The sequence below is a fragment of the Schistocerca nitens genome, chromosome 11 (genome assembly GCF_023898315.1).
Source record: "Schistocerca nitens isolate TAMUIC-IGC-003100 chromosome 11, iqSchNite1.1, whole genome shotgun sequence".
NCBI lineage: Eukaryota > Metazoa > Arthropoda > Insecta > Orthoptera > Acrididae > Schistocerca > Schistocerca nitens.
The window spans coordinates 74058509-74086494 of NC_064624.1; the positions used below are offsets into that span (position 1 = coordinate 74058509).

Consider the following 27986-nt stretch of genomic DNA (forward strand, 5'->3'; position numbering starts at 1 on the left):
TGAAGAACGTAAAAAAACATGATTTGCTAATGTAGTCATTTAAAAGTTGTGGAGAGCACAAATTGCCTTGACAATTCTCCTTGATTTTCTTGGGTTTAGAAGAAATGGAGTTTTTAATATTCGAAAGCGTGTATAGATAAGTCGAAAAAAGTATACAGACACATTTCTTGCTCTAGAGAGCCGATAATTAAACGCTCGATTTTGTATTTGCTGGCCTCTAAAAAGGATAGCGCTTCGAAATATATTTTTAAAGCAAATGAGTCATCAGCAACAATAATATATAGTGCCTGAACAGTTATACCCAGTAAAGTTTGATGAAATGGTAAATTCAAAGTACTGTGGTAAAAACTCCACCGTCAGATATTCTACCATTACTACCTACATCAAAGTATAGGATTCCACAATCAGGTCCAAACAGTCATAACAGCACAATACTACATGTACCTTTATGATTAAAGTACTACAACTAAAAACTCCGCATGAACAGGCCAGGAAGGCCCAACATACTGACCAATTGCTGTGTTATCCTCAGCCCACAGGCGTCACCAGATGCGGATATGGAGGGGCATGTGGTCAGCACACCATTCCCCCAGCTGAATGTCTCGTTTCCGAGACCCGAGCCGCTACTTCTCAATCAAGTAGCTCCTCAGTTTGCCTCACAAGGGCTGAGTGCACCGGTCTTGCCAACAGTGGTTAACAGACTGGATAGTCATCCATCCAAGTGCTACCCCAGACCAACAGCACATAACTTCAGTGATTTGATGGGAACTGGTGTTACCACTATCGCAAGGCTGTTGACTATGATTAAACTACACACTACCTTTTTTTCTTGGGAGCCTATGTGACTGCCGGTTTCCATCCATAGCAACAATATGGTTTGGAAAATCCCTTTCACTTTCAAAACCATCAGCAATTTGTAATCATTCTTCTGTCGAAGATACCTAAAATTATAGAAACCGACAGTTATATATAAATTTAAACAAACGAATAGTAAGATACATACTACATTCTGATATTTATTTCTGGTATCTGATACAGAAAGCAAAGAAATTGAGCATGGAGCAAATAGGCCTACTGTTCTGGAGGAAAAACAGTATCAAAACAGAAGCCAAAAAGACACCTTGCAAAACGAAGAAAATTACACAAACAGATTCTGATACTATTTTAAATAATCCATTAGAAATGATAAATGATATTAGAAATGTCGCATTATAAGTGTTTGGTGACTATCCTACTTTCGAGCTTTTAGAGCATTGTTACAAGCAGCAAGTAAGAAAACTTAAAACATATAATCCTACAATCCATTTTGGAAGTTTCAGCAAAAGATGATGGATGCAATAATGCTTGGATATATGATGACTGACATTTCATTTCTGCTGTGGACACTCTGTCAGATGAAGTAATTGTTTATCTGATCCTATAGAAGACGGTCATTCACAAGTACATATTTTGCAAATGTTATGCTTAAGTAAATTGTTTGAATGAGTGGTCATTTAAAATAGCAAAATACTGACCTTTGAATATTGTCTTTTCAAACGTCTAAACAGAGTTCACAGCAAATGCGAACGATGTGAAAAATCGTTAATTATAAACTAATTTGTAATTACAAACCAATTTAAGTGTAATTAGGTATTAAAAATAAATATTTCGTTTGTTTTATGTTTAAGTGTTTATTCTATTACTTGTGGCTAAAAATCGAAGGTGAATTAGAAGGCGACCTCTTGTTGAAATGGCTTGTTGCTTGTTTGTATCGTGTTTTTGAGCACTTGGTTCCACATTAGACAGGAGTTGTTGAAAACTTGTGCAAGACATATTCAGAAAGTTTTTAACCTGAGCGGAGTCCTTTGACCTTAGTTCATTCAGATATCTTGAGAACTTAAGCATGTACGTCACACTCACCATTTCTTCACCGAATCACCTCTTTTTTCTTAATTTTTTTTTTTTAGTGCGGTTTCTCCTCAACAATAATACAACAATGATGATGTCCCCACTGGTTTTAATGCAGCACACTGCAAGCTCCCACTAGCCTGTCTCATAACGCGATTTTAGTAGAAACCCTTCCAGAAGTGGATGCGGCAATTTCACGAAGTTAACTTGCCCAAGCGATTTGCAGAAGAAAGCTTGTGCAAGTATTAGTACTAATATATATGTGTATTGTGTTTAGAGTCTGCTGCTGGGTAGACTGGCCGCCTGGTGCATGTCTTTTGAGTTGACATGACCACAGTGACTTGCATGTCAGTGAGAATGAAATGATGACGAAGACAACAAAACACCCAGTTCCTGAGCGGTGAAAATCTTCGACCCAGCCGGAAATCGAACTCGAGTCCACTCATGACATTCTGCCACGCTGACTACTCAGCTACTGTATGTCAGGTGATTCTCAGTGAGCTCAATACTAATACTATACTGTGTTCATTATACGAACAAACCTGATTTAAACATTACACCATGCATCCTTCTCGATTTCCTACAATCTCTTTGGATTTCTTTTCACGTGAAGTGTTCATTTCACATGGTGAGGAAGCCAAGATGTGTTCAGTACAGTAAAGTATGATTGTAAGGATAAGTTTTATATTGTGTTATATGCACATGGATTGAGCAATAATGTGGGAGAACAGCTTTAATGGCGCATTTAACTTGGGCAGCACTGCCCATCCAGCTGGTACACTTAAACTGCAGTGATGTAAGCAGTTGCAGTTCAGATGTAAAAAAAGACGAACGGAGAAAGAATATAACTTCGAATGTCACTTAAGTTTTAAAGAGAATGAAATAATACTTGATAAAACTCCAGCACTACTGCACGCTTTTTAGACGACCATGTGGAAACCATAAATACTCTCATTCTCACCCCACACAGTGTTCTATTTACAAACTAGAGTGACGAAAATTCCTAACTTAAAATCAGGGTAATATTTCTGAGCGAGCTACGTGTGATGCAAACGCATAATGCAGGGATTTCACCATAATGTTGAATACTGAAGCCACTTAAAGTATTAAGTACAGTCAACCGTCTGGTAACCTCTTAACTCCTTCCTTATCTAAAACCGAGAAATATATTTCCGTTCTGGAACTGTCATCTGCTACGACGATAACGAGTCAATCAACAACAGAGTCCATGAAGCCACCCAGGCTCCACATTTTCTCCTCTACTTTTATGAACTGCCGTTCTACATTCCACCCGCGTTCGGCAGTGACTTGTGAAAAAGCTGCATGCGTTAGTTCCAGTACGTTTGAGAGATTAACAGTTTTGTTATTTCTCGCGATAGATCCCTTAACTTGACTCCAGGTCATTTCTGTTGGGTTCATATTGTAAAGGTACAATGACAAATGTAAAAATGCAGCATTTATGTGGTGTGCTCAATGCTGTAAAAATGATTCTTTTTCATGTTTCTACACTTATCATTCTGGTTCGTGTGAGACTACATCTGTAGTATAAAACAATGGACATACTCCAAATAAAGAGTATTTAGTTTTTCATTTTTGTCCTAAAAGATTAAATTGTTATGTTTTCTTCATTGAAGCAAACCTTATTAACAATCTTTCATAATATATCGATAATTAAGACTCTATATTTGAAATGAAAATGCAGTATGTAATCAGAAACAAGAAGGCGTGTATTATTCATAAGAAATGATGATGAGTTCTAGAAGTAAGGGATGTAGGTATTTGGTACTGAACGAAAAAACTGAATAACAAAGCCGAGCCTTGCACCAGAATATCAATCTACTACGCTACTGATTCTGCTATACGTCCTTAGTGTAGCTACACGTCAACTGTACCAAATACAGTCCCTCGGAAAAATTCTTCTGTAAATGTATGAAGAACATTAAAAGCAACCTATATCTCTGCACTTTTAACCGTATGCCACACACTTGTTTCACTACGGAGCAGGAAGCATCGTCAGCCATTTTCATACTGCCTATTAACAACGCGACAGTCAGAGCACAACAGTACAGAGTCTATGACTGTAGACGATTTTTGAAATAAAAACTACATAGCTAAAGCGTAACTGAGAAAAACGTTGATGGCTATTAATCATTAGAATATCTTAAAAGTTTCATTCAACGTAACTTAGTAATAAGATATGTAATACATAATTAGAACCTACTTACAATAGCGTAACACCACCAGTGTGCGTGTGCTAAGTCTTCTGACCAGTAATCGCATTTGTGTTCGTTTGCATCAGGTTTATTCTTATTATGAACAGAATATAGTAGTGTGTTCACTAAAACACCGGGGATAGGACTTGCAGCATTTACTTGCGCAACCAAATGGCCAGTTGACACATGATAGATGTCTCTCCGACCGCCAGTTATGTGAACCTCCTTGGCAATAGACAAACAGTTGCCATCTTGAATACTACGTACGTGCATATATTGGATCCTTCAGGTAAAGTAATAAATAAGCGACAAGTGATTACAAACATGAAAGAAGGAAAGGTAGTAATTTATTTTGAAATAAAATTACTACCATAATTTCGTTACTGTTACAATTCCATGGGACTCAAGAAGTAACTTGTGAATACGTTGTCATTATGCTATCGTAACTGTTAATGACTGTATTGTAATAATTTGAAGTAACTTTGGTGGTACACTTGCAAGCGCTTTTATTCCGTATCTGAACGGTTCTGGATGGATAACAGTTTGCGCATTTAATGATGAGACGGGACATCGTGTGAATTTTGTATGTAATTGTTTTAGGTTATGTTTGTATAAACAAAACATTCTTCTCGATAAGGCTGTTTTTGAATTGTAACAGAGAAGTAGATAATTTTTCTATCAGTATTTTGATGTGCATCACGTACGTATACTGCACATCAAATATGAAAAATACCGAGTCGACGAGTATGTAGGTCTATAGCGGTTTTCGAAGTGTTTGGTAATTTTGCTGCATCCGATAAAATCTACATGTAACTTCCTGAAGTTCGTGAAAGCAATAGTATATAAAGTGAAGGTGGAAATCATTCTTCAATACTTCACGCTCTACAAGAGAAGGCGCAAAATGTTCACATAAGCAGTATATTAGTGTCGTTATATTATCTTGAATAGCCCCCTCTGTTATAATAATGCTCGTAAAGATATAAGAAGAGTATTTGCTGTGTTCAGGAGCTTTGTGCCTCCGTATTGCAGCGTCTGAAACACTCTTCTTGAATACTTCAGACTCAAGTTTCCACAGTCAGTTCAGATATTGTTCTTATGGGAATGATAGCAAATGTCGTAAAAATATTTTATCTTTTGTTTGGTGCTGCCCTTTAGAATGTGCGTGATGTAAATTAGTTTCATTAAGTACAGTGGAAAGGCTTTATGGAAGATGTATAAAATGTCATTAGACGAGGAAGAGCTACGACTTAGATGTCATTTTCACTCGTAGCGTTGCACACCATGACAACGTTCATCGTGCATATGCAGTTACAAGGAAGCCATTTCAATAAATTAGTTTTGTAGGAGAAAATTAACCAATTTGAAAATTTGATTGTAATTAAAATTCATTTGTTCCGCAGTACAGTGTGTGGACTACAGTGAATAGGTAGAGATTTCATCCTGGCAGGATCGTTCAGAGACTGCTGAACATGCTGTGAGGGTAGACTTTCATTCTGTGGCCAACCTGCAAGTAAATAATGGAATAAACGAAGTACCTGTACTTAATGACATCTCAGTTCAGAGATTACGTATTAAAGTGGTCCACATATGATTTGGAAGTGCAGATTCTATTTTTTGCTTGTGTACATTACTAAAAGCAGGATTATAAACCTGTTGGATGTAGCATACATAAAGAAATTTTTGAAATAGGTCTACAATCATTTCCGTAACAGAAGTTTGCAAGCTCATTTAAACTAATAATTATTTGTAAAATTGACATTGACTATCCTAAATCGTTTTGTATGAAAAATTTACTTTGCATATATTAGTTGTTTTGCTTGACTACATTGCTGAAGTTACGATACATGTGGAGAACTGAATATACATCTCCCATAATTATCTCAGTATGATAGTATACCATTTACACAAAGAAAATTCAGCAAGCAATAACATATGTTTCTGCTGCATGTGATCATGATGTCATTTTGTGATAATGTATTAGCTGACTCTTCATAACCCAAGAATTGTAAATCAGTTCTTGTCATAGCACTCTGTGGCATTCAGGCATTGTTAAATTTATTTCCTATGTATTGGTGCATGTGCTATGGCTAGTCTTGGAACTAAGAAATTCTGCCTTTTAGTTGTATCTTTTAGTGACAGTGCGTATTGAATATAATCATATGTGTACTGTTCCTTGGTTGTCAGGGCCTTAGAACTGCAGCGATGGATTACAACAACATTATTTGGATAAAAGCAGAGGTAACAGACGAGATATCAACTGAGGCAGACTCTGCAGTAAGTGGTTTCCTTGTATGTCTTACCATTGTTTAGTTTCAGTGTGCACTATTCTGTGGAATTAGCACAATTTAGCCATATGGCTGGAAGTATGGATAACACAGTGTAATAAATAATCCAGATTTTTTTTTATACATAAGAATGGGGGAAGTCTGTGCCTGAAATGTGTGTTGAACCTCTTGTTGAGTGTAGGAAAGAGTCCAGATTAAATGTTAAATGAATTTAGAGAAATTCTGTATGAACTAGTCATTGGCTTTGGTAGTGAATTTGCTTAGAACTGAGTGTCTTCTGATCTGATTCTTTTTATCATCAGTATTGTGACTGGTTTGATGCAGCCTGCTGCAGCGGGTCGGGTTTCGAAACTTGTGCGTAAGGTTTGTTCACTCTCACACATTGTACTGTGCACTACAAAAATTCCACATACCTCAGTACGGCGTCTGATCACCAGCCCGTTTCTCTCCATACGTCAATACTGTTCAGACTGTGTTAAAAGCAGCGTTGAAGAAAAGCATCGTCAATATTTACGTTTGCAAATTCCATGTAAACCCTGGTAGCAAACTATCCTGTAATATCTTATAACAATTTTCTGGTGGAGGGCAATTTCTCCATCTCTTTAGAAAAATGTCAAAATTCTGCAACAATTTCTTTTATTTCTTTAGGTTCAAAATAAAACTTGCCATCAGCCCTTATTTAATATAACGAATAATATCACTGTCCTCGACTCACAGTTCAGACTACCCAGTACACACACAAGGCAGCCAGGAATGTACTTAGGTCCAACCCGAATTATCACGCGATTTACGGTCATTACTCTGCTACAATATAAGAGTTTCACATTTGCTCCTTTTTCGGTGGATATCTAATAAAGAAATTGCTCACCAAATATTCCATAGATGAGTATGAAACATGCCACGTGGAATTTTAAAAAGGCCAGAAGTTCACACGCGGTCATTTTTCCAACAAAACAATCCAAAAACTTCCAAACTTCACAAAACTGTCTGTAAATGCAACTGCTATTATGGCCACACAACCTGGATGTAAGAAGCCACTTATTTCTTCATTTTGTACATAATAAAAATGGAAGCATTCAACATGACCTGCACATCTGATAGCTGACTAGCGACTCCTCTGGATACTGCTTCTACCACAGCATCTCTCTCTAGCGGTGCGCAGGAACTGCTTAACTGTTATTGGCCAATCATTTTGGCTGGCCAGTCAGAAGAATTGTTTGAGATTATTCTCGCGCCAATCATTATTCACAGATGCATTTACGTCATTCCAACATGCAAATACTTATATAAGAATAATATGATAATAAGAATATATAAGAATATAATATAAGAATAAGAATAAATACTAATATAAGACTTAACAAAACCAAACGAAAAGAAAATTAATCTTGGAATAAATTTAGAATATGATTTTACTTTCAACTGTTATTATGGCTGCCTCCTTACAAAAGCAAGTACTCTTAGACATACGTCATCAGCAAAGTGGGCACAAACATCTTTCCCATGCTATGATTATGTAAGATATTACATAAATTTAATCTTTAAATTTAACGTATGTCCCACACACACACTCTCATTTACTCCTACAATATTAAACACAAATAATAAATTTGTCATTTTTATACTACAAAAATGTAAAGTAGTTAAGTTTTTTAATATGAAAATCCAAATAAATTGACCTGACATTTTGTGAACTCCAGTAATGATTTCAAATGATACTAAAAGACAAGCTGTTATTATTCATAACTGAGTCTTTTTCTTAGTCTTAAGTGTTGGTTTGGGGTGTTTTATGTAATTCCCACTAACTCCAAAACTATAGCAGATAGAAAGCTGAGAGTTTACACACTCTTCTTTTTAATGACAAAGGGCAGTATATTGACTTTTAACTAAATTGAATAGTATTTAATATAGTTTATTTAGATTCTTAGGGGCTTGAGTATTCTGTCGCACTAACTAACACAGGTTGCGCTTCCCACGGCTGGGCTAGTGACAGGTGTGAGTGAGTCACACTAAGATACCAGTGGCTGTATATTGCCACTGCCAACATTTCCAAAGCTACGAGCCTGTACTTCAAGTTAGCTTACTGTAATAAATTGCTATTGCGTATTGGGTCATGATGTTACACACCCCCACGAGAACCTAAAATTTCTCTTGAGTATATTTTACGGTTATTATTGCCATAAATTTTGTTTAAGAATGATTTTGATAGCTACACTGACACAGCCAAATGAAAATTGTTCTTACTAAAATCTATGTTGAACTGAAGTCTTTCTCAAATAAACAAAATATCTAAGATTACATTAGAACATTATATACGGTTACATGAATAGTCAATGGCTAAGGGTTGATGGCATACAGTAAATTCTTATACAAAAAATTTTCAATTCTTTTCTCTCAAAATCCCATGCTACAACATTCTCTCTCAATTTAAATTTACAAAACATTCATATAAGGGAATTTTTACATAAGTTCTTGAAACAACCACCTCTTTTCTAATCAAACTTTTACGTTTTCCACATATTTAATAAAAAACAATAATTCTATTTCGTCCCTTAAGTAGCGTCCAAAAACTTTACTTAAATATAATTCCGGCGCTACGTATGGTGTCCTTTCCTAAACTTTACACGGCAATGTGGGGGTCGTCTCTAAACTTAAAACTGTTCTGACAACAACTTGGGGGTTTCAACTCCTTTCACGGACGAAGCCAGTGGGTACAGATCACAAACACTTACACCTGGATCACATAAGGGCTTGTCACTGGGATACAGCATCTGGTTTTGGATACAGCATCTGGCTTTGTCTCAACATCGGGTTCTCTCTCAGTACCATATCCAGTTCGGTCACCTTTTTCATACCTGCAATATACAGTACATCTAAGCGTCCATCCTTAGTGTTTACATTCTAACCTAACATACACATTTATTCCTAATAAATAATATTTCTCAAAGCTTGACTCTCAGATTCAAAAGTAAACATTTCTTCAAAGAATTATTTCAAAATTTGTTTCCAAACTTTACTGTAGTAGCATTTTCATATTAATCCTCTCATTAAAAAGTGAATTAACTGTTTCTAAAATTTTAACAGTATCCAACATCAGTACTACTACTGAAATCTTCTTTTCAAAGTATGTTTTAATCATTAAGCAAGTTATTGCCATAAATATTGCTGATTAAAAAGTCCAGAAATATTTTTCTCTAGGAATTTTCCTTCAGCAAAAATTTGTCTTCTGCATTTACTAATTAAGCTCCACGGCTTCACCCAAATGAGCTATTATATGTCAAGAAAAAATACATCATTAAATATACTGAAAAATTATTTCTGCCACCATCTGCGGCTCTGAAAAACAACATAATACATTATATAAAGAATACAAATTTATTGAACACTGAAAATCATTCATGCCACCTTCTACAGTTCTGCAACATCTCCTACATACATTATATAAAAAAGAGAGAACAATTTTAGAAAATTACTGAATGTCACTCAATCCATATTCAGTAGCTCTGAAGCACATCTCTCACACACATTATACACAGAGAATACAAAACGAATGAAAAGTCCTTATAAAATTACTGAAAATTGTTCCTACCAGCTTCTGTGGGTCCTGAAATTTTTTCTCACATACGCCTATATACAGAGAACATAAATTTCCTTATAGAAAAATACTGGAACTAACTCATGCCAACTTCTGTGGCTCTGCAAATACACCTTCTACACTAGCCAACTACTGTGGCTCTTCATTATCTCATATACAATTTTATTTACTTCTTTAGTAGGCAGTTCTCTCTTGCCTTGAATACATTCCTTACAGCAATTTCTTTCCAGGTTATAGACTTCGGAAAATTAATCACATTACTGTATTGCCTTTCAGTTCACTTTCATTCCTCTCTCTTTCTGGGTAGTATTTTAGTTTCTTACTGGAACCACTAGGTTTACCTCACTCGCTACTAAGATAGGGAAGAAGGAAAGATGATACCAAAAGTTCTGAATGATGAAGAGTGAGGTTGACAACACAAAACGAAAAGGAAATAATATTGCCAACAACTCGGGATGCCTTGTGTTTGTCAAACACCTGACAATGCAAAGAATGTATCCACTGAGCCATCTTAGTTACTGCTGTTTAATTGCTGCTCCATTAAGTATCTTTTCAGGTCCAGTATATGTTTGACTCCCAACCACTTGATTGATTTTATATCAACATAGTGACTTTCTCCTGTCCCAGAATGATCTACTTCTTTCCCTTCTACATTATCATCTATGTCTTCACTGTTTACCATGACCTTGCAATAACGTATAGGCAGTTCTTTGACAATAGATCCTTTTTCTCCAACAAAAAGAATGGATACAATTTTCCCTGTATATTTTTGCCACCTCAATTTTTCCATAGTCTAACCTTCCTTTGTATTTATGTAAGAAATCAGCCCCTACAAACGTTTCAATGCTAAGTCCATTAATAAAAAATTCTGTTCAATCTGGACGCCACCTATAGTAATGGGCATCATTAAGTCTTGTTTTACAACCTTTTTGCTTCCACCAGTGGCTGATATTATTTTTAACCCACTTACTGGCATAATAGTTACTTCTTTGGTTTCAGGAAGAGCATTTACAAATTCCTGTGACACTGCACACACCTCGTAACCACTGTCTATTGAACACTCAACTTTTTCATTAAAAACTATTACCTCAATTATAGGTTGTCCAACATATTCTCTTCTGATTACAGACTCAGGCTCCTGTACTAAATTGTGCACTACTTCATCTGTCAAACCCTACCGTTTTGTGGAAAGTACACTTAACTCGATCCCCTTTTACTTCATTAATAGTGGCAGCTTTTACTATCCTGTCCACTATAGATAAATCGAAACATCTCTCTAACTTTTCACCCTCTGTACTCACTCTTGTTTGTGCAACCCTGTCCAAGGTATTGCCAGAGTTATTTAAATCATCTCATTCTTCCTCTTCCGACTCTTCTTCCTCACTCTTGGAAACTACTTGATTCAACCTATTCACAACCTCCTCTTGTATCTCCATAGTGTTCATTCCACCGTCTGTAGGTAGCCTCTCGTTTGTTTCTCAGTGCTAATTCACCCTCACCTCCTGATCTGTATCTTCACTTTCTGTATTTAGTTCCTTCTTAATATGGTTCCTGCGATCTTTATTTGAGCTATCCCTTTTACGAAAAACTACTGAATTTACTGAATAACCAATTTGTTTTGCAGTGTCATTCTCCTCTACCCTTCTATTTTCTATTATGCTACTCCTATGCTGTTTAGTAGGTGCCTTATTTACAAAAGGCATTGCTAGTGGGTTTAATCTGTATGGTTTCAGTCTGCGAATGCTAGCGTCATTACAGATTGCTAACAGTTTTCCTCCTGTGTGACGTCATTGCCTCTGACGTTTCTGTCACCTATCGGGCTGTGCCTACCCATTACATCATCAGACCAGCTGACGGCAATCGAAATGTTGTACTCTGTCACTGAATTTATTTCCAGCAGAGCCACCTCTCCCCCGATATCTGCCTCTATAACTGTTCACATGCTGTACGCCTATTCTGTTTACATTAACTTCGGCTCTGTTGTCATTTGGTCTAGTGGGAGGCCTAAAATCTCTCCTAGTATTTTCTTCCTCTTTCCAAATAATGCACAAACCGGTCAGTGTCATCTCTGGGTGCAGAAATTGTCTTATTTCGCCAATACAATGGCAATTTATTTTCAATCCCCATGATAATTTGCTCTGTTTCTACTTTGGCTTTCAAATAGGACGAAGTTGTAACCCATTTCTGTACACATCTTCTTATGCTCTCTCTCTCTTGGGATCATATTTTTCCCCTGACCAGAATTTATTTAAAACCTCCATTTGCTTTCTCTTTCCCCAATACTTATTGAAAAAAAGCCTGTTTGAACTCCAATATGCGGTCATATTTATCGGAGGCCAAGTTTCCCCAAATTCTTCTCTCTCCCATCAAATTTGAAGTAATAAATCCAATCTTCTGCTTATCACGCCATACTTTTGGCAAAACCTCATCAAAATCATTCCCGAATCCTTTAGGGTTAACATTTTTACTGGGATCAAATTTCAAAAATTACCTATGATGTAAAAATGCAATTTCAGATGACTTCACAACACCATTAGATACCACACAACCATTACTGCTTTACTTTGGTTAGTCTGTTTCCAGGGTTACACAATTGCTCATTCGCACTCGTACTGAATTGCTGGTGTTAGTTTCTATGTTAGTAATACTACTAGCAGCTTACATACCAAACTTTGCACACACATCTTTTCCTTCTTTGATTTTATCTGCTAATACAATGTGGGTCTCCTCGCAGTGCTTTTCTACATTATGGACCTTATCATTAACTTTGTTTAATTCTAAATGTAACTGTTGCTTTGACTGTTGGTTGTCCTCAGCAACTTGCTCAATCTGTTTAGTTAGTTCACTTTTCAGTGCCACAATGGCAGTATTACATTCTTTTCTGACCTGATTAATGTCACTTTTAACATTGTTATTGAACAAAGTCGGGTCATTTGTCCAAGAATCTCTCTCATTCAAAATTTTGTCCTCCATTTTAGCTTCCATTTCTATTGTCAAGTTAGTAAACCCCTGATCAACTTCAGTATGTATCTCATTTATTTCAGAACGTAAAGAAGTTTTTATATCTGAACCCATTTTATTCATTTTGGTATCCATATCACTACCTAATTTATTCATTTTAGTATCAGTGTCATTACCCATTTTATTAATTTTGGTGTTGATATCAGCATTTAATGAAGATTTTATATCTGAACCCATCTCCTTCATATGTTTGAGAATATTTGCAAACTGGTTCCTGTTTCATTTCTTTAACAGGAACAGGTATATATTTAACATTGGATTCCTCCACACTCAATTCATTATCTACACCATAATTAGATACCCAGGTAAAGCACCGTCCTCTGTTTGTGATATATCAAAACTGAAATTACCTATCATTGAATCATCTTCATAATTTGCATTACCTAAATCGATCTTCAGTTTCTCATCTACCATTTTCTGATTGTTTTCAGCCATTCTGCAAAGTTTCTTGGTAAACACACACACACACACACACAACTTTAGGTAGAACACTACTTATCTTTGCCCTGGGCCAGTTGACTGCATGGCGAGATGAAACTGTGGGTCTGCCCACCAAGCTCTGCCTAGGTTGAACCAGAATACAGCCCACCTCTTCCACCACGGCTACCAACCGCTCCAGATGCTGGTCCACTGCAGTAGAAACACCGTCTCTTGTAGTTCACCAGTCGCCTACATAGTCTGCCACCTCGTTCCACTTGCTGCCGTTTTTAGATGAAAGTTCATTTCACTCGCACCTCTTGTCCTACTACAGTTTCTTTACATACCCGTGTGAACACTTCACGGGCTGACTTGACACTGCCGCTTGTATAAACTTCCTACACTTCCAAACTTTATCATTGTTTTTCCCGGCCGATAAAGCACCAGTTGCAGCGGGGTGGCTTTAGAAATTTGTGCTTAAGGTTTGTACACTGTCTCTCATTGCACTGTGCAGTACAAAAGTTCCACCTACCTAAGTACAGCATCTGATCACCAGCCCGTTTCTCTGCATATGTCAATACTGTTCAGATGGCATTAAAAGCAGTGTAAAAAAAAAAAACTATAAGTGTGGTTTGTTTGCAAAATTCATCAAAGAATCTCTCTTACTTATGAAGAAAAGTGTATCTATAGCAACAAATGCAGCCAATAGTAAGTGAAAAAAATGATGATAGTTCACGAGTAAAAAATTTTTATTTTGTTATGTTTTTGAACTTCCACTGGTATGGGTGTGAACCCTGAATCCTTCCTGGCCATGTTGACTAAGTTTTATGGATTTATTTGTAAAAGTATAGACAGTGGAAATTAAAATTTTCTGTGGTGCCTCTCCTGCTCAAAGTCAGCCTGTTTGACATTTTACCCCCCTTAAGGCAAATGTAAGTGATGTAAATAATGAGTACCTCCATAAGAATTCTAAGAATAATTAGAGACAACTTCTGATAATTCTGATTAAAGTGAAAACACATTTCTTTGGCACTTAGCGTCAAAGTAAGAAAGTGAATTTAAAATTATTTTCAGTGAATAGTAAGAATATGAAGTTCAGTTGTGGGCAATAATGATAGAACATCCTTACAGTAGTCATTCCATGCAAATCAACACACCTGTTTTACCTCACCCTCTTAGATTTTGCTGAAAGTTTGTATACTTGTAGTGGGCACTGAGACGAAGAAAAATACCAAATTTCAATTATTTATCTCAAACTATTCCTGAAATATGGCTGTCTAAACTTTCAAAAACCAGCCAAAAATGTGTGAATGGACTTTTTTTAAATTGTCCTAAGAGGTGCCCTAATTGAGCTAGAGAACTGGGAAAGGTGTCATTTTGCAGCATTTTGCATGCTCTTTCCAGGGATATACAAAAAAACATAGCTTCTAATTAATAACCTTTTCCAAAATACTAATTAATATTTTGATTTAATTTTAATTTTTTTTTTACGAAAAGTACATAATTGAAAATTTTTAAAATATTTCCATAACTACTTCATACTATTGTAAATCACATGGCAAAATATAAATCTGGGATGATGATGGGTTCATTGTTAAAAAAAATTATTCCGGACTCTTGTTTTTCACTAACGGCCCGAGTTTGACCAAATTGACCTTTAACGAACAGGAATTTCTTTAAAATATACTGAAAGGTAAGTAAAAAAAAAGGATTAGTAATATCAAAACATCACCTTATTAAACCAAAACTAATCAGCATATTTTATAACAGTATATTAACCGATATAACAAAAACAAGAAATTGAACATTCTACAAACTGAAATAAAGTATGAATAAGTACAAGTATTTACATAATAGTTCTGGTCCATGATGATTGAAATGGAACTATTAAACAAATTAAATATGTAATGCTTGTTTTTGAGTAGCAGGTATCTGTACATAGCTGAATTTAACACAATAGGTACTAACAATAATTTTGAAACAACTTTCTATACAACACTAACACTAACATGAGACAAAAATGAAGTTTTGAGTTGAAAGCAGTTTCCCAATAAATTGCCTTGGAACTTCACATATTTCATTTTAATAAAGCTGCCTGGGTTTGGTTTACATCACTTTCATTAAGAATGTATGTTCTCCCTGTCAGAGTAAATGGATTCACTTTTGTGAGAACATCCACAACTGACACCCACAGGACATCTGCATGTGCAGGATAGAATGACTTAGCTAGTCCACATGGTTGAAGAAAAGTTATTTTCACTTCATCAGGTTCTTCGTTTTTTTCTAAAATGTACCCAAGCCACCAGTTTCTGCCATGTACAGTGGTGACATAGCCTGATACATCTTGTAACTTCACTTTGTCTGGTGATGTAGTTACTTCCCTCTCCCAACTCTGCATATCACCTGAGAAGTATTTGACTATTAATTTTGATGTAGTGTTGGGAATGAAAGCGTGAAATTGCTGTGTTCCTTTGATTGTCAATGCCTCTTCAAGTCGGCTTTTTAAGAATATTTCTGAAGCAGCATAGTCTTCTTGAGTGGAATATGCAAAATCAACATTTGTGATATTATCTACAGATTATCTCAAACAGATTTCGTGCGGTTTGGATCTGATTTTGGTATGGCCTTTGCAAACTTGCACGAGCTGCCAGTCTTTACTGAACCCCCTATTCCATCACAAGGCCCTTTCCCATGTGCTGTGGCTGAAAAGTGACACTCAGCTTTTATGTTGAAGTCTTCCTCATAAAGGCAAAGGTTCAGGAAGTTTTTCTTATTTTTATACTGAGCGGCAGAACCGTCAGAATAATAGTGTATCTTTTTTTGGAATCTTTTGAAATTTGTTAGATATGAAATTACCTTCTTTTGAACTGTGTAAACCACAGTTGTATTGTGCTCCAGGCAGTCAGAAACAATGACAAAGCTCATATGCTCAATTTTGTCTTCCTGTTTGTAATATATAACAAAAGGATGAATAGTAATGTGTTGTTGTCTTGTCCAGTAGAAACTCTGAGCTTCACCTTGTAGAACTATACTATAATTTTCTGAAAAATCACATATGACAACAAATTCAGATTCCATAGGGTTTTCTCTTGTGGAGTTAAGGAATGTTCGTTGTTGCTAGGCAATGAAGTAATGCCGAATCAAAGTCGACATCTTTCTACAAAATAAATCTATGAATTCTTCAGAAGTTTTCTGAACAATTTCCAGATTACATCGGTCAACTGACATCCACTGTCGGAACTGAACTTGTTCAATTAAGTTTTCATGAAAAGAGTCTTTTAAAATTTTACGTATGACAGTTTCTCCTGGGCAGTATTCACAGTTTGCCATGTTGCAATCAACTGATGATGGGTTGCAAAGCATTTTTGCAATGTACTGCTTATAATTGTTTAAGCTGCTTTTTGTTACTGTTTTTAGTTTGGCATTTTTTGTCATTTATTTTATGTTTCGGTGAGTTGTGCACACACAGACAGTATGTGTGCCATTCCGGCCAGCTAATACACAATGTTTTGGTCTCAACTCAGCAAATTTAGAGAAACATATTTTTATGTTACGAAACTTGTCTTTAAAATGCTTGTAAGCTTCTTTAAGGTTACACAAAATAAGTCTTTTTGATATTTTTGTTTTATTTCCACTTGTTTCTGTAATTGTCACACAATCTTTAATACCTGGCATTGCCCTGCTAACTTCATTACTTTCATGAAATGAATGTACAGTTTTGACAGTTTCTGTTGGTAAACACTTCCCTGGTTTTGGGTTTGGACCTTCCATGAATCCTTTATCTTTCAAAATTTTTTTGGACTGCCGAACAATGTAATTAGGAGCATTAAATTCCCTCATTATTTTCAAGTAAACTTGTAAGAATCATTAGTTTTTTTTCTCTACTTATAGAATTTTTAAAGTTTCTTTTAAGATTTTCAAGAACGGATTCATCTGACGAAGTAGTTTCAGGAGCAACAAAAAGTTTAAGTGCCATTGATGAGATTTTCTTCACTTTTGATTTGGCGTAATGCCTAGATGTTAGTTTTCTCTTGTCAATTGGGGACTCACCTAGTTCTTGAAGTGTTGTGTTAAATGTTTTAACAGCTACTGAAGTTGGAGTGAAGTCAGGGTCTTGGTCTCGGATGATTATCTCTGATCCAGAAGATTCTTCAACACTTTCATCACTGATGGGCTCTGGTATATTTTTCAATTTGGTTACATCTCTCCTACATTTATCACAAATCTTGGCACCACTTGGTATTTGAAGAAATAATTTGGGCATCCATGTTGTGACATTTCTCAGTTTTTTTCCTGTCTCTAATAAAATGATTTGACTTCTTCAATGGATTACAACACTGCACTCTTACAACACTGCACTTTTTACTTGGTTCCATATTTATACAAAAACCACTTATAAACTGTCCTTCAATGTATAGATTTACTTGAAAATGAACTATTAAATATAATAGATACAGACTGGTCAACACAGAGGTAACAATTGATTTTCACTAAAACCACAGTACACAATAATGCTGTAGGCACACAAATCCTTAGAAGTTAATAATGCAGACTACATCATCTGAACAATGGCTCCAGTCTCTGAATTACTGTGCAGACATCAAGCCCTATGTATACGGTCCTCTACTGATGTACTACCTTACAGGCAAGTTTGGTCAAACTAGGGCTGTTAGTGAAAAACAAGTCCGGAATAATTTTTTTTTACAATGAACCCATCATCATCCACATTTATATTTTGCCATGTGATTTACAACACTATGAAGTAGTTATGGAAATATTTTGAAAATTTTCAATTATGTACTTTTTGTAAAAAAATTAAATCAAAATATTAATTACCATTTTGAAAAAGGTTATTAATTAGAAGCTATATTTTGTTGTCTATCACTGGAAAGAGCATGAAAAATGCTGCAAAATGACACCTTTCCCAGTTCTCTAGCTCAATTAGGGCAGCTCCTAGAGCAATTTAAAAAAAGACTGTTCACACATTTTTGGCCAATTTTTGAAAAGTTTACATGACCATATTTCAGGAATGGTTTGAGGTAAAAAATTGAAATTTGGTATTTTTCTTAGTTTCAGCACCCACTATAAGTATACCAACTTTCAGCAAAATCTATCAGGGTGAGGTAAAATTTTTATTGAAAGTGTGTTGATTTGACATGGAATGACTCAGTAGCGAACACTCAGCTTGAGTAGACAAGTGGCCACAGAAGTGCAGTATTTAAATATCAAATTTTAAATGTCAGATATCAAGTCATGTTTATTGGCCAAGATAGAAACTGTCTCTTGATGACTCTGTGGTTATGTGTTGGACTTTGCATTCAAACATTTTAGGGAACATTTCTGAGTCAGTTGTTGTATTTTCTTTTTTTCCGTTTCTCTCTCTTGTGATATGTGTGAAATGCTGAGTTGCATCTCTGTTTGGAATACATCTTAAAGTGTAGGTCCTCAAACATCTGGATGAATAATTCTGTTCATAGAAATGAGGAAGGCAAGGGTATACCACCTCTAAAAGGACCATGCCTGGTAAATCACAGGCTGGTGAAACCAATTTTGTATGGATAATGGATAGTAAGTTATAATAAAGCAGTGGAAACTCCAGGATGGAATAGTGACAGTATTATGAAATGCAAGTTGCTACTCACCATATAGCAGAGATTCTGAGTCACAAATCGGCTCAACAAAAAGACTGCCAGTGTTGTTTGACAGTCTTTTTGTTGTGGCTCAGCATCTCTGTTATATGAATAGTTAGGTTGATGAAATGAAGACGACCTCCCCCCTCACCCCCCCACCACACACACACACACACACACACACACACACACACACACACACACACTCTCTCTCTCTCTCTCTCTCTCTCTCTCTCTCTCTCTCTCTCTCTCTTCCAAGCAGAGAAAACCCCGACCCCGCTGGGAATAGAACCCCAGATTCCTGTGATTGTGAAGCAGTGGTGCAGACCACGAGACTACAAGCTACTGACAGAGACAACTTTAATGTAGAGTAATGAATGTCATACTTTTTCTGTTATTGTAATTATGTAAAACCTTGTTTCTTTGAAACTATAGTGGATTATTTGTTACCAACTTCATGATTGAATAAACATACTGTGAACCGGTAGTCAAAAGTTCCAACTCCTTTAATTGATGTCTATAAGATGATCATGGGGGGAAAACAGCATATTATTCTTACAGCACTCTTTTGAGCAAAGAGGATTTTCTTTCTTAAAGATGAGTTACTGCAGAAAGTTATTTCATATGACATTCCCCAATGAAAATAAGCCGAATGTGGTAACTTACTGATTTCTCTCGCCCCAAGATTTGTAATGATTCAAAGCACAAATGTGGTTAAACTGACTTGTTATATAAGTTAAAAAATTCGTAAATTTTGCATTTCAAAATCTCATCAGTATGAACATGTAAAATTTTAGGAATTTCCACCCTAATTATTATTTCCCTACTGTGTGTTTGTCATTGGTTTAGTACCTCTAGATGTAAGAATCAGAACACTTTATATATGTTTGTTTTGAGAACAATTCTAGCATCACCTACACAAAGAATTGATTCTGCATGTTGTATATGAGATGGAATGTCATTTACATGTATGAGAAACAGTTGTGGACCTTACAGTGAACATTGGGGAATGTCCGAAATGATTTTTTCCCAAATCAAAAGACTCGTGCTTACATTGGTTGAATTATTTAGTATAACTTTATACATTCTTTTGGTTAGGTAAGACATTAACCATTTGTTGCCTTTACCATAAATTTATAAAACATAATTTTACAAGGAAGATATTGTGATTCATACAATGAAACTTCCTATGCAGATCACAAAAATATCAACCATTTCTATTTTATTATTGAATGATTGCAGTATTTGATGAATGAATATATGAATGAAATTTTCCGTGGAGCAGCTACAGTAGAACTTCGACTTTACATTCTCTGATTTTTCGTGATTCTGCACCATAAATTCATAGGTTCTGTGAAAAACCCCTAATATCAACGCTAAAAATTCCCTGTTTTTACATTTCTTTCTAATAAAGTTTACTCGGTTCTGCGTTCTTACTCAACATCTCACTTGACTTCATCCCATTTTCTTCCTATTGATATTTGATGTGACTGAACGAGTTATAAGTGGCACAAAAGACAGATGGTTCACACTGTGGGTGATGATGGAGTTAAGGGAATACTTCAGGCTGTTTCAGAAAGGGGAGATGTGAGACAGGAAATGCTGACGTAATCCATGATTGGCGTTGCCAACACAACTTGACTTCACTGTGCAATGATGCTGTTCACTGTGCTATGAAGATGGGTCAAGTACGTTTGCACTACTTTTTGTAGGAACAAATGTAGTTGTGATGCGGTGGTACTGTGAAGGCGACCAGGAATGTGACTGTCAATCTGTCGATCATTATAGCACCGATTTGATGTTTATGGTTGTGTTAGTGATAGGAGAATCTCATCTGTAGCAATATGTTTGTTGCAGATTGTGCGAAATATTTGTGCCAAGGAACAACAAGAATGTTACTGCTCAATGTTTAACTTGCAGCAAGTTAAGCTGTCCACATAAGTTCCTGCCTAACCACACAATCAGAAATTTCCACGTATTCAGAAATAAACAGTGAAGTATTTATGACAAGGAACAGTATAAATTTTATCACTGCTTGTTTCACCCAAATCCATTTAAGCTGCCCTTGAAGGTTTCTGCCTAACCATGCACTCTGAAATCACCACACATTTGGAAATAAACAGGCAAATATTTATTTCATCCCTCATTCTCAACCGGCTAGAAATGCTTAACGTCAAATATTGCAGAACATGTATTATGATCATAACAAACATGATAACAATGCTAAGTTGAAAAAAGTATTGGCATGTAGCGAGTTGCGAACTTATAACTTCGATCTCGGCTAACGATGACGTTAGCCATTACCATACAGTTTACTCATCTGAATTTAGTACTGCACATTAGTTACCATTAAATCTCTTGAAGCCTTACATTGTTGATGCTTTATGAATTGACATTTTATGATAAATGTGATGTATTTGTAGTATTGTACTTTCAATGCACGATTGCTTTGAAACAGCATACTGCACTCATACATCACACACTACAAAGGAAATGAATAATCGAAGTTCACACAGTGGTCATTCACAAGCGCTCACAGAAGTCAATAGTCGAAAGCCCACTAGTGATAGCAGAATGTAGTATGAAACAGTGTCCTCACTGCCACTGGAAATACGTTTCTGTTGGAAACTGTATTTCTTACAGTGGTTTGCATCTGTTCCTGTCTTTGTTTCTTGTCTTTGTTGCTGTCCACACTGGCAGCAAACATTTCTCCGTGTATTTGCATTGTGTGCAGTACTACTTCTTGTATTGTTTTTGTATTATCTGCCACACCATATCTAGAGACAGAAAACTGTAATATGTGCTGCTCCATTATTAATTCTTGAAGGTCCACGAAAACAAAGTGAATGACATTGTCATCATTCATTCTTTTTTTATTTATTTATTGTGACTTGTGGCCTGCAGGTCATAACCATCGCAGTACGTTTCATTGTTGTAAAGAATAAGATTGCATTTAACAAAGAATTTCAATAATTGGTTTTAAATCTACAGTATTTTGTTGTAGGGTTTGTATTGCTACGCGGCAGTGACATACGGTAGCTAGCCTGGAACATTGTTTCCTTTGTTCTGTACTGACACTGCTTTGGAGAGATGTGTCTGTATTTCAAAAGATGTTTCCAAATGGTGTCGACATGAAGTAGCTGGAAACATGCAGCAGCTCAGCTTGAATTCTACTTAACCCATTTAATCTGCCATTGGCTATAGAAGGAAAACACCCCCCCCCCCCTCGCATGTTATGATTCTGATATGTTTCATTGTACTTCACAGTTTTCGGTCTAATTGAACATGTTCATCAATTTTTGCTTTTTTTCTGGGTGAAAACAAAGGAAATATGTCCCACAAATGCGTGTTTTGATGTATAATATGTATAGCATGGTGAAAAATAGCTAGAGTACCATATACACAGATACCAGTTTCAATTTTTTGACAAGCATTTACTTTCTGTTACACATTTGTGATTTTTTAAGGACTTATGAAATTCATTACCAAAACTTATTGTATAAACATTGTATTATACGTTTAATTTTCTATACTTATACGAATTTTATACAATATATTGGTGACGATTATGATTTTTAATCATATATGCCAATTAAAAATGGTTTTGCTCATATTTTTGGGGGTTTTAATGGTTTCCGCGACTACATTTTCTTCAGTTTTGTCTTTTTTTTTTTTTGTTCTAGACCCCACAAGAGTGTAAAATAGGTATTTCACTGTATTTTGATATCCAAAGTGTGAGGAACAAATCACATTATTGTTGCACAAGTGAGATGCTATTCTAGAGCACCACCTTCTTGAAAGTTTTGAAAAATGGTATCAGTAGGGAAATGGATTGGTAGCTATTGACACCTCTCCTATCAGCTCTCACAATATTCAACATTAGTGTATCTCAGTCTTTCAGGGAAAATGCCCTGGGTTAGTGATGTATTACAGGTTTAAGAGGAAAAACCACTTATTATGTGGTGACAAGTTGTTAGTGTTGTGTAGGAAACACCATCAAATCCACATAAGCCTGTATTTTTGGGGGAATATATAATTTTCTTAATTTCAGAATGGGAAGTGGGTGACTCAACCATATAATTGAATTTTGTGTGTGTTCCTTTTGTTGTTTCTCTTTAACTGTTTCTCCCTATATTTCGTACTACATTTAAGAAATAGTTATTAAACATAATCTTGTCTAAGCAGATAATCCAAATGCATACCTCTACTACCCTAAGCACCGATAGTTTCTGTGATGTTGTGTAATGGTTACCTTTAAAACCTGAGAAGTTTTGAAACTTTTATCCACTCCGAAGGTAGCCTAAGTCTGTGTTTGCATCATAGTGCATTTGTGAACTGCGTTTATTTTCCGTGTTAGCTCAAAATTGGCCCCCAATCAGTGATGTTAAACAATCAATGTATACGCTATGCTCTTTACTGACTTTGTTGTATCCCTGTATAGATCTGGTGGAGGTAGAAGTATTTTGTCTTTTGGTTCCTTGTTCGGAGCTCCTCATGACAATTTTATAAATATAATATTGCTCATTTGGACCAGCTGTGTGTTCCATATAGCTTTATTATGTCAACTGAGATTACTGCCCTCATTTAATTTCTCAGGAAAGAAATACAAGTGCACTTAATGGCTGATGTTCATTAATTTCATGGCTATGTTGTACTCCGTTGTTATTTTCCACATACTAATGTGTCTGTAACATAGAAGTTGTGATTGATTGTCCAGTTTTGTCATTGCTTTTCTAAACCCAATATGAAATACGTGAGAGTAATGTTTAAGTTTGCCAACCTTAATGTGAAAAATTGTTTCTTGGTTAAAAATGTACTTATGTTTGATGTATTGCCCTTTGTGGGACACTTAACATGTTTCTAATGACTAGGATCCACCCTGAAGTCATACGCAGGAAGGCCAGCAAAGCTGTCATGTATGGCTGCCGTGATGTTTACATTGTACTCAATACATTTTCTAGCTGCATATGTCCTCAGATGTGGGAAAAAGATTGCAGTAAGAGGATGCAACATAAAGTGAATGGGCTGGATGCACTTCAGACTGTTAGTTTCCCCATTGCCAAATCTTCACCATCAGCAGAATTTTTGTGTGCTTGGAAGACAATTCTTTTCTGTACAATTCATCCAAAAACAGTAGTGATTAGTTTGCCGACTATTGAGTCACTCATGTGAGTTAAATCACTAACAGAATCTGTTTTGTATCTCAGATAACTATCTGAGAAATAGACTTCACTTTTTGGCACAGGAGTTGCTGTTCGTCCATTGTTCTTTTCTGGTTTGAAAGAGGAGATACAAATCTCATGTGTACTAACAAATCTGTCCACATAGTAATTTTGTGTTTTAAAATGGTCGAAGCAATGTTAATAACTTACTTTTCACATTTTCTTCTCCTCAGCATTCACCAAATGGAGTGCCTGTCTTGTAGGAAGCCTTATAATAATTAATTATTCATGAATAACATACAACATCTAGTTCTGGATTTCCTGTCCTCTCAAGTAATTCATTCATCATTAATTTCAGATCATCAAACACCAGATTCTGCACTGTCTGTGGTAGCTTTCTCACAACAGTCTTCATGCGTGTGATATTCACAAGAAGTTTGGCCATCTTTAAATTCGTACAGTCGTTTCATAACTGTAGGGAATGAAAGTAGAGACTACTTACAACCTTTCATGAATTTCAGGTGTCTTTTCATTGACAATAAAACACCCAAAAATATTTTATGACACGGTATACCAATTTATGTTTGAATGTTATTGTTGCTGTATTTGTCATTTAAAAAACTGTTTTGATGTAGCTCTCCTCCTTTATCCTGTGCAAGTATCTTCCTCTCTGAGTAAGCACTGCAACCTTTGTTCACTTGAACCTGATCATCATAGTTATGTTTTTGTGTCCCTCTAAAATTTTTAACCCCTCTTCCACCCACCCCACACACTTCTGTCAATTTCCAAACTAACTATTCCTCATTGCCTCATGCTGTGTCCTATCAATCAGTCCCCATCTTTGGTCAAGATATGCCATAAATGTCGTCTCTTTCCAATTTAATTAAGTTTCACTTCATGAATTATGCAGTCTATCCATTGTACCTTCAGAGTTCATTCGTGGCACCACATTTCAAAAGCTTCTGTTCTCTTATTGTTTGAGCAGCTTATTATCCATATATCATTTCCATGCAACATTACTGTCCTAGACAAATACATTCAGCAAATACTTCCTGACACACACATTTAAATTTGATGTTAACAAATGTCCATTTTTAAGAGAGGCTTTTTTTGCTATTGCAAGTTTGCATGTGGTATACTTTGACTGTAATCAGCTACTTTGCTGACCAAATAGCGAAACTCATCTATCACTTTTTGTGTCGCATATCTAAGCTAATTCCCTCAGCATCACTTGACTTAATTTGACTGCCCTTGTTTAACTCCTGTGTGTATTCATCGTAATAACATTGTTTCAAGGTACTGTCAATTCTTTTCAACTGATCTTTTGTGCACTTTGTCATCTGTGATAGAATTACAATGTCACCAGAAAATCTAGTTCTTAACTAATGTCCTTGAACCTCAGTTCTTCTATAGTCTGCCGTACTGCTAGTTCGATGTCCAGATTGAGTATTATGGAGAATAGGCTACAAAAATGTCTCATGGTCTTCAGAACTACTGTGTCCCTTTCTGGGTCTTTAGTCTTAGAAGTGCAGTCTAGTTTCTGTACACATTGTAGATAAACTTTCACTCCTACCAGTGTATCTCAAATAGCTTCTGAATTTGAAAGAATATATTCTATTTTATGTTGTCAAAATCTTCATCTGTATTTACAGGTGCTATAAATGTGGTGTAGCCTTTGTTCAATTTATTTCCTTAAGTACAGCATTTTTTCTCGTGGTTTCTATATATCTTCAAAATCCAAACTGATATTATCCCAGATTGATTTTCAGGAGTCATTCCATCCCTGTGTAATTAAAGTTCGTGTTCTACAAATATGACTCATTAAACACATGGTCAGAAATGCTCACATCTGTCAATATGTGACTTCTTTGGCATTGGGATTATTACATCAGTCCTGAAATGTGAAGATATTTCACATAATATTTATCTTGCATACCAGGTGGAACAATTTTGTCATTTTCTTTTCTCCTGAAGAACTTAATAATTCTGAAGTAATATCAACTACTCCAGGTGCCATGTTTCATTCATTCATTGTTTTCTGTAGATCCCATCAAGGAGGAGAACCTTTAGGAACACAGAATGTGTGGAGGTATACCTTAACATAAGACAGACATCAAAGGTACTTACTCTGTATGCTGTATTAACAATAAGGTAACATGGCCCTGCTTAATGCTGTTCAGACTTCTGCCATCTAAATTAGTCCAGTACTGAGAGGTGCTAGAATTTCTGAACCATCAGTTGAATGAGCAGTGTTTGTAAAACACTAACTGTAATTACTTACACAAGTATGGAATGTGTTCTGAAAGTCAACCTGAGAAAAGATAAGATTGGATTTTGAAGAAATGTATGAACATGAGAAGCAATGCTGATCCTTAGTGTATCTTACGGAATATGTTGCTCAAACGCTAAACCTTATTTATAGCACATGTAAATAAAGAGAGAGTTTATGACAATGTTAAATAGAATTCACTCTTCCAAATTCTATCTAAATTAATAAGGAAGATTATACTTGAATAAAAGATTCAAGTGCATAAGAGCTCTGTCAGATTCTTCATACAGTACCACATTCTTGTCATATTTAATGTAAAAAGCTAAAACTTGTAGTTTGGAGACAGGTTACAGACAGTCAATCTTTAAAGCAAGACCAAAACAGGAAGAGACAGAATCTTCTACATTTTCAAAAATTTAAAGTTAGCATGTTTCATCAGAACTTAATGGAAGTTAGAAACAAGCTATGTTTATGAATTTTCACATCATGAAGTATGCTCAAATTTTAGATCAGTTTTCTGTACCTAGAATTTTTTTGTACCTTTTTTATCATTTAATCCTAGGGTTGTGGTGGCTTTTCTTGCCTTCAGCACGTGTATCCTTTTCCTTCCTCTATTTAAGTTCTTTCATCATACCTATTCACACTGGCCCATAGGCCCCACCAGGAAGGAGAATGCTCAGGCATGTGGAATATGTAAAGATAATGGAAACAAGTATCATAACTCCAAATACTTTAAATTGAGTCTCGGTGACAAATTTCTGTATCTTCAGCCATTATAAAGTGGTCTCCATTCTGCTGCCATGAGCTTGATTATCGTTCTCTTACAGATTTGGAACTGTAATAATACGATGAAAAGGAACGTTGCCACTCACCATATAGCAGAGATGCTGAGTCTCAGGTAGGCACAACAAAAAGACTTTCACAGTTAAAGCTTTCAACCACAGTCTCAGGCAACTAAAACCACACTGCAATGAGCAGCAGCACTACAGCATGGTGGGAGTGGTGACTTGATGGTGGTAAGGAGGAGGCTGGGGCAGGGAGGCAGTGTGATAATATAGTGGGAGTGGCAGACAGTGAAGTGCTGCAGATTAGACACAGGACAGGGGAGAAATGGGGAGTGCAGAGTAGTGGAAAAGGAGAGAAATAAAAAGACTGGGTGGGATGGTGGAATGACAGCTGTGTAGTGATGGAATGAGAACAGGGAAGGGGCTGGATGGGTGAGGACAGTGATCAACCAAGGTTGAGGCCAGGTGGATTTCAGGAACATAGGATGTAATGCAGGTAAAGTTTCCACCTGCACAATTCATAAAAGATGGTGTTGGTGGGAAGGATCAATATGGCACAGGCTGTGAGCAGTCATTGAAACAAAGGATGTCATGTTTGGCAGCATGTTCAGTAACAGGGTGGTCCACTTGTGTCTTGGCCACAGTTTGTCAGTGGCCATTCATGTGGACAGATCGTGTGTTGGTTGTTATCCCTACATAGAATGCAGCACAGTGGTTACAGC

At 36.1% G+C, this 27986-nt stretch overlaps 1 protein-coding gene across 3 annotated transcripts in view; it reads left to right on the forward strand.

Annotated features, from left to right (window-relative positions):
- The first annotated feature begins 4312 nt into the window (after positions 1-4312).
- LOC126213067 (zinc finger protein 99-like) overlaps positions 4313-27986 on the forward strand; it is a 205315-nt gene continuing 181641 nt past the window's right edge. The window contains exons 1-2 of one of the 3 annotated variants that reach the window (XM_049940648.1): positions 4313-4389; positions 6285-6374. In XM_049940648.1, the coding sequence (XP_049796605.1) occupies positions 6303-6374 (72 nt within the window). In that variant the 5' untranslated portion in view covers positions 4313-4389; positions 6285-6302. Of the gene's footprint in view, positions 4390-6284; positions 6375-27986 lie in introns of those variants that run through there. The other 2 variants (XM_049940650.1, XM_049940649.1) reach the window with 2 other exon arrangements.